The sequence below is a fragment of the Prunus avium genome, chromosome 5, assembly GCF_965620075.1.
Source record: "Prunus avium chromosome 5, drPruAviu1.hap1.1, whole genome shotgun sequence".
NCBI classification, from domain to species: Eukaryota; Viridiplantae; Streptophyta; class Magnoliopsida; order Rosales; family Rosaceae; genus Prunus; species Prunus avium.
The window spans coordinates 6503466-6511958 of NC_142288.1; the positions used below are offsets into that span (position 1 = coordinate 6503466).

Sequence of the window (8493 nt, forward strand, 5' to 3'; positions counted from 1 at the left end):
TGAGCTAAAAGTGCATTATTAGTTATAAATTCTGTTTTTGTTCATTTTCGTAGGTCAACTTCTTGGCCTGGGATCAACATGCTCTGGTGCTCGGATGAGGTCATGATCTTCATGAGACTTGTTCCAATGGATGTTAACTACAACATATCCAAATTTGAGCTCCATTGGACAAGTATTGCCTATCCAACCAATCCATCATGTTACCACAGTTCTGGAAATCCGGATTTGGCCAGCTTTTACCTCCCTTGTGTCATCTTAACTTCTTGTTACCATAACTCTTGGTAACAAGGAATTACATTTGTAAAATAGATATTTTCTGAGCTTTTGTCATCTTTGTGAAGTCAAAGCTCCATCATGGCAAGGGGACAATGGGCTAAGGCTTTATCAAAGGTGGTAGTTTTATATTAAAAGGTAAAAGCTGGAAAGGAGGAGAGAGGGAGGAGAAGTCAAAATTGCAATCTGATATTGGGAGCCTTTTGATCGTGGGAAATCAGGCTATTCCACATTCTACACAACTTGAGAGCAGCTTTTGGGGAGCTAAGAGCAAGGAAGGAGAAGGAGGTGCAGCCAAGGAAGAAAGGAGAAGACTTCCACCATTGAAGACTTCAAGCTTTCATCATTTCCAAATCTGTAAACTCCTTCTAGTTATATTTCGAGTTTGTATTTGGAATAAGTATGAGCAACTAAACTCCATAGCTAGGGCTTAGGTTGAAGCCCTAAACATGATTACCTTATTGTTTTGATGCTTGAGTGTATGAATTTCTAGATGTTGTTGATGAACCCCATTCACTAATTGAATTTTATGATATGTGTTTGCTTCCTTTGCTTAATCACCTTAGGTTGTATGCATGTAGCTAAAGTTGAGAAGTTGTGTAAGATAACCAAGAACACAATTTCTAATTAGCAACAAATGATTGAACTTGTTTAAGTGAGCATCATGTGAATTGGTTTCTTGACAACAATTGATGAATTCCAATTCACCAAATTAATCTATCCTTGATGTGTGTTTTCCTTGATTGATTACCTTTGAAAGCATGCTTCTTGAGGTTGTTGGGATTATGTGTATCTTCATGTTTTCCTAAGCAATAGATGGATGGAGTAAGAACCATCCATGTGAATTGGTTTCTTGAATACCTAATGTAAACACCATGCTATTAGGGTTCTTGTGATGTTCATATTCTCTTTGAACTTAATGGGTTTTCCTTGCAATCGAATCGAAGTACGAACCATACCTAGGTTCGGTTATGAGGAGGGCACAAGTATTGTAGCACGAACCATGCACTTTACGTATATTAGAGAGAATCAATGCGTCTTGAGCCACGACCCATGGTCTTGATTGCGAACATCTTCATCAATACATTTAGAGTTCATCACTTGAGTATCCATGAACATGGGTAGAATTGTTTAGGGTGGATTCCGAAACCCTAGTGTTTGTTACATTTTAATTTCACATTTTGATAATTCATCTCTGCCATTCACATTTAAATTCAAAGTCCATTTACTTTCATGCAATAGAAATAGGTCACTTGAACCAAATCAAAAAACCCCCCCAATGTGTGTGTGAGTTGCGTGTTTGACACGTTTTGTGTCTTTGTCACTGAATTTTGTTTGTTTCCTTACTTGTTTTGGACTTTTGGTCCGTGCTGTGTTCTTGAATTTTCTGTTCTGATTCCAACCGTATAAAGAACGTGAATTTTGGATAAACGGTTGGAAAGTTATAGGTCAAAAATTGGACAGAGGTCGAAACTGAAAAACAGAGAAACGAATCTGTCCAAATGGTGATAAACGGGTGATAGAAAGTGCTGTTTGAGTTTTTCTTTGTTTTCTTGTGTTGTTTCATTTCTTTTATCTTCCTTACTTCATTTTTAGTTTCCAATTTGTATTGTGTTTGTGTGTTGTGTAAAATTAGTGTTCTTTACGTACTCAAATTAGAACTTATAGGAAACCGACAAGTTCTTCGTGGGATCGACCCCGTACTTACATAATCTATACTTCATTAGATTCGTGCACTTGCGGGTATTTTTAATTGGTTGTTTGCACATTAATTTGTGTCCTTTTAGGAATGCAACAGTATTCCATACTTCTAGCGATTGGATTTCACTCAAAACTCACCAAATGACTCCTCCCACCATATTATGATGTTGGCCAAGTTTTGGGCTCGATCCGAAATCAATAGGTGTGAGAAATTGGACAATTCAATTTCAACGGCAGTTCGTTCCTAATTGGAGTGGTTGGTGTATTCCATTCTTCCAGCGATTGGATTTCACTCAAAACTCAACAAATGACTCCTCCCACCATATTATGATGTTGGCCAAGTTTTGGGCTCGATCCGAAATCAATAGGTGTTCCAAATTGGACAATTCAAGTACAACGGCAGTTCGTTCGTAATTGGAGTGGTTGGTGCATTCCATACTTCTAGCGATTGGATTTCACTCAAAACTCACCAAATGACTCCTCCCCCCATATTATGATGTTGCCCAAGTTTTGGGCTCGATCCCAAATCAATAGGTGTGAGAAATTGGACAATTCAATTTCAACGGCAGTTCGTTCCTAATTGGAGTGGTTGGTGTATTTCATTCTTCCAGCGATTGGATTTCACTCAAAACTCACCAAATGACTCCTCCCACCATATTATGACATTGCCCAAGTTTTAGGCTCGATCCGAAATCAATAGGTGTGAGAAATTGGTCAATTCAATTTCAACTATAGTTCGTTCCTAATCTGAGTAGTTGTTGTATTCCATACTTCTAGCGATTGGATTTCACTCAAAACTCACCAAATGACTCCTCCCACCATATTATGATGTTGCCCAAGTTTTGGACTCGATCCGAAATCAATAGGTCTTCCAAATTTGACAATTAGAGTTCAACGGCAGTTCGATCCAAATTGGAGTGGTTGGTGTATTCCATACTTCTAGCGATTGGATTTAACTCAAAACTCGCCAAATGACTCCTCCCACCATATTATGATGTTGCCCAAGTTTTGGGCTCGATCCGAAATCAATAGGTGTGAGAAATTGGACAATTCAAGTTCAACGGCAGTTCGTTCCTAATTGGAGTGGTAGGTGTATTCCATACTTCTAGCGATTGGATTTCACTCAAAACTCACCAAATGACTCATCCCACCAATTATGATGTTGCCCAAGTTTTGGGCTCGATCCGAAATCAATATGTGTGAGAAATTGGACAATTCAAGTTCAACGGCAGTTCGTGTTAGAAATGTGCCCTAAGAGCCAATACATTTGATGTAATCTCCTTAGAATACATTTCGTATATGATAAATAAAGGGCAATATTATTTTGTTATCTTTTATGTCGTGTAAAGAAACAAAAGTCCAGGGTGTACTAAATAAGAGATAAAGTAATCTAAAGAAGTTTAGATTCGGGAGACCTTTAATCTCTAACTGTAGTATCCCAAAATGTTTCTAATCATAAGGTTATCAAATGGGCATTGATAAACCGTCAAGATTGGCACATACTATGTATGCTCAATGATGAGGATGGTTGGTCTCAAACCATTTGTGTAGTGGACACTAATACAAGTATGTGGGTGCTCATTAGTGAATGAGTACACTGAACGCGATCAACCGCAGTTCTCGTATGGAGTATTTATCTATATGTCAAACGAGAACTTATAGTTGCAATAATGCAAATTAGTCCTTAGACCTGAGGCATCATGGTTGTCTTGTGATGCGTTATTGATCTTTGATAACTCACAAAGGCAAGTCGTAAAAGATTTTCCTTATGTGTTATTGAGATCTCTTAATTCATCATGGAGATATGTGAATGTACAATAAGGAATCTCTACCTTTGATAAGAAAAGGAGAATGTTTCAAGATATGATTCAGTGAATCTTCGGCCGAAGTACTTGAACATGATTTAAAAAGTGTTTTAATTATGTTCTATTGAATCATATGAGGTTAATCATATTAGGGGTTTGACATTATCAATCCGTACCCTAATAATATGATTGGAAACATTGTATAAGAGAAGGACCGTATTGCATTGCAATTCCAACTGAATAGGTTCTTCATCTATTCTAATTAGCTTGGGTAGCCATGATATATTGCTAGATGTCACTCTTGGCTTGTGGAAGTCCTAGGACTGATTGTGATCAATCCAAAATAAAGGAAGAATTAAAAAGGGGTTTTAATTCCAGTTGGTTAGAAAGAGTTCTAATGTTTTCCCACTGCCTTGCTAAATTAGAACCTAATGGATCGCACACCTTAAATGGTTAACTTTGAGTAATACAAATGAGAATGAGGAAATCAATTTGATTGATTTGATGTGGATGATTTACTACGTGTAAAAATATATTTGGGCCTCGGTAATAGTTAATGAGAAGCCCAAATGGTTGGGTATCAAGCCCATGGACTTAAGACACCTAAATTATGGCTTAAGTGTCATAAGGCCCAATTTTGGAAGCCCAATGGGGTTTGGCCGAAAATGCTTAAGTAAAGGTGTATGGGAATTGTTTCCATAAGCTCATTTGACACACAAACACAATCCAACATCAACCAAAGAGGTTTGGGAGATCAAAGAGAGATAGTTGTGAGTTTTTCAAGAGTGAAACACAATCTTCTTTCAAAGGGGTTTAGATTGAAACCAATCTTGAGAATCTTGTACTAGCATCCTTGTATTCTCAAGATACCTCTTCTCATCTCAAGGTTTCATTGGTGTGGAGACTTAGAGGCCATATACTTTTGTGGCTCACAAGGAGGAGAAAGATCAAGAGGAGATCAACAAAGGAAAATCATCAAGAGAAGACCAAAACACAACTTGGTTCATATAATTGCTTCAAGGGTAATTAGATCTTATCCTTTCTCTTGAATTTTCATTTATGAAAAACATATCAATGTTCATGGCTTAAGATACTTGGAAGAAGTTTTGTTTTTGAATTTAAACAACCACCATATTCTTCCGCTGCGATTAATTTGATTAAATGCATGTTTAATATTCAAATGAACTTCTTAAAAATGTTTTAAAACCAACAATTGGTATCAGAGCCATAGGTCATGAACTTGATATGTTTCTAGGGTTTAGAGATGCATATGTGGGTTATAAATTCATTTAAAAGTATAATGGTTATACTTGATTTATTTTGATATGATTGAATGTAAATCAAATGGAGTGAAATGGGTTGTTTGGGATTTTGAATTTCCGGATTTATGTTTTGATGATTGATGCTCTCTTTGTATGCATATATGCATGTATGAACATTAGAGCATAGTTGCATTAAAACCCCATGTTTTTAACTTCATGAAATATATGATATTAAGAGCATGAGATGGTTAAAATGGAATATGGATTTTTCCGGAAATAGCATGAACATTCATATAAGTTCATATGCATGTTCTTGGTGTTCTTGATGTTCTTGTTATGGGATCTTTTTGATCCATAAGTTAGGTGACTAATTTTGATGATTGTGTTTAGTGGAATTTTCCACCAAAATAGGTCAAAAGATGATGATGGAGTTTTATTATAAAATTAAAAGTTTTTCAAAAAATGTTTCCACTTAATAAACTTTTACCCACCACTAAAATTAATAAGATTACTTTGGTGAGTGTGTGGGGCTTTCTAGATTTAAATGTTGGTGATTTGATATAAAATGCAAAAGTTGATCAATTTATTCATATCACTAATTATTTTCCTACCACACTAAAATTATTTTTGATTACTTTGGTGAGTGTGGTTGGCCTACCTAGTCACATTCATGATTATTCACCTTGTTGGAATAATCATGATCACCACTTTGTATTATACAAATGTATGCTTTAACCCCACTCCCTAGTGGATCAACTTTGGATCCATTATTAATTGTTGAATGGTTTTGGAACTAATTACTATATATGATAAGTGTAACTATGTCCAAAAGATTTACACAATTACTTTTGCTATTGTAGTAAAACGTTTTCACTCCATGGTAAATTTATTTTGAATATGGTTACCACTTGAATTAAACCCACATATGTATGCAACCCAAGAGCATGTATTTACATTGCTAGTTTAATTGTTTAAAGCGTTTAAATAATTAAAGGATGGTTATGGACTTAGACCAAACAATTGAGCTATGTGATTGGCCGCTTATTGGATATGTATTCATTTTTGATTGGCTATGTAATATTGAAATGGCTTTCATGCCTAATTTATTTGGCTATGTAATATTGAAATGGCTTTCATGCCTAATTTATTTTTATGCGCGCGTAATTAAAATGAATCACCTTCCAAGACCATGATCCAACATGGTGGCTCGTGTTGGATCAACAAGAAAGTCCATAATCATCCTATAAGCCCAATGCAATTTGAATGTTCGGTAATGAAAATAATTAACCAATTAGTAGCACCATGTATTCTCGCTATCTTAAGCAAATGGTTTCTAAAATATTTAGTGGGAGTATTATGTGCTACTAATATGTTGCATTGGGAACCATTTAATGAGATTAGATAGGTAATTTTAACAGGATTAAAATTGGATTAAAATGAGACCAATTCAACTACCCTCAAAGCAATATTAAGTTGATAAGCGAAATGGCATTTTGAATGCTATTTTGTGGCCTTCCACCGTGGTAGTCTCTTATTGGGTGGCACATTTACACTTTGTTGTACCTCAGTGAGGCAACATCCAGTACTTGTAACCATCCAAGGGAAGCCTATTACACATACTTGATGTAGTGCGGATAGATAACGAGTGTGGCCAACAAATCGTTAGGTTGAGGTCATGCTTGAAACCCTATACCCACAAGCATGGTGGGAATAACTTAACTAAGACGAACGAAACCAACAAACTGTTAGGTTGAGGTCTAGTTCTCTAGAGGCCATAGTGATGGGTATTCACATGAATGATGTGATTGGATAAGAGTATCCTCTCATTAGTAAGATAGCAATCCAACAAACTGTTAGGTTGAGGAAAACTATATGAAAATGAGACTCCCATCCCCACTAAGAGTTTCAACGGAAACTCTCGGATTTCAAGAGGGATATGAAATTTGCCAAAAATAGTGGGAGCTACCATCATGACTTAAAGACCCTAAGTTTTTGGTAGAAGATTAATCTAAACTAAAATTTGTTTACGTTGTTACAGAATTTTTCAAATGGCCGTTAAAAACCCAATCTCATCGATACTTAACAATTACATCCTTGATGGCACGAACTATCCGGGTTGGCTTCGCAAAATGAAACTTGTCCTTAAAATGGATGAGATTGATTATGTGTTGACACAAGCCCCACCACATATTGCTCCTGACGAAGAAGCTACTCAGGAAGAAATAACTGCTTATGAGAAGCATGTCAAGGATGATAGTAGAGGTAAATGTTACTTACTAGCATCCATGAATGATGAGCTACTAAAACAACATGAAGATATGGAAGATTGTGCTTCCATATTGCTTCACCTTAATGAGCTTTATGGTGAAGCTACTCGTAGCTTGCGATTCAATACAATATGTGAACTTGTCAACACAAAGATGACAAGAGGGACTCCGGTTAATCAGCATGGTCTCAAGATAATATCATTACTTGAGAAATTAGAAAAATTGGATTGTCCATTTAATGCTGAAGTTCAACAAGATTTTTTTCTTTCGTCCCTCTCATCAGATTTTTCCCAATTTGTTATGAACTATAATATGGGAAAGATGGAAAGTTCCTTATCTGAGCTACTCAATATGGCTATAGTAGCTGAAAAGAATATCTCAAAGGATAAAGGGCTGAAAGGGACAGTTGCGGTGTTTGAAAAGAGTTCTTCCTCCTCTTCCAAATCCAAACCGAAAGGTAAGGATAAGGGAAAGAAGAAGAAAGGTTTTCTAAAACCCAAGGAAAGAAAAATAACAAAGAAAGGCAAGGAACCGAAAGGAACTTGCTTTCACTGTGGAAAGGATGGACATTGGAAGAGAAATTGCAAGGATTACCTCGCAAGCTTAAAGAACAAGCCTTCGGAAGGTAACACTCTTGTTCTTGAATCAGTTTTTACAGTTAATACTTCTACCTGGATAGTTGATTCAGGAGCTAGTCAACATATTTGCAATTGTGTGCAGGGACTAGTAGGAAGTAGAAGACTCGGAAAAGGAGAAATGGTGCTAACTGTGGGTAATGGCACTAAGGTAGCTGCCAAAGCTGTAGGCACCTATCGTCTCAATCTACCTTCCGGGGAGACCCTGAATTTGAATAATTGTTATTTCATTTCTGGTTGTGTAAAGAACTTAATATCTGTCTCTATGCTTTTAAGAGACAGATTTGTTGTTTTGTTTGACAAACTACTTTGTTCTATTTCACATAATAATCGAATTATTGCTTATGCAAATTTGATTGATGGTCTTTTTCATTTAGAAATGAATGGTAGTATTAACTGTATAGATAAAGATGCACCTAGACCTAAAAGGCCTAGAGAAGTGGATAACTCAACTAAATTGTGGCACCTCAAACTTGGACACATTGGCCAAGATAGGATTCACCGGATGGCAAAAGATGGATGCCTTGGATCTTTAGACCCTGCTCCTATG

General features: G+C 36.3%; 1 protein-coding gene across 1 annotated transcript; it reads left to right on the forward strand.

Moving 5' to 3' along the window:
- Positions 1-4499: 4499 nt before the first annotated feature.
- LOC148294234 (uncharacterized) lies at positions 4500-8203 on the forward strand. The gene is made up of 3 exons (XM_088253613.1): positions 4500-4801; positions 7080-7933; positions 8029-8203. The coding sequence occupies exons 2-3, from the start codon at positions 7090-7092 to the stop codon at positions 8043-8045; spliced, it is 861 nt and encodes a 286-aa protein (XP_088109739.1). The 5' UTR covers positions 4500-4801; positions 7080-7089; the 3' UTR covers positions 8046-8203.
- The last annotated feature ends 290 nt before the right edge of the window (positions 8204-8493 follow it).

Excerpts from the sequence above, each read along its gene's own strand:
- LOC148294234 (XM_088253613.1), top strand. The coding sequence starts at position 7,090 with ATGGCCGTTAAAAACCCAATCTCATCGATACTTAACAATTACATCCTT.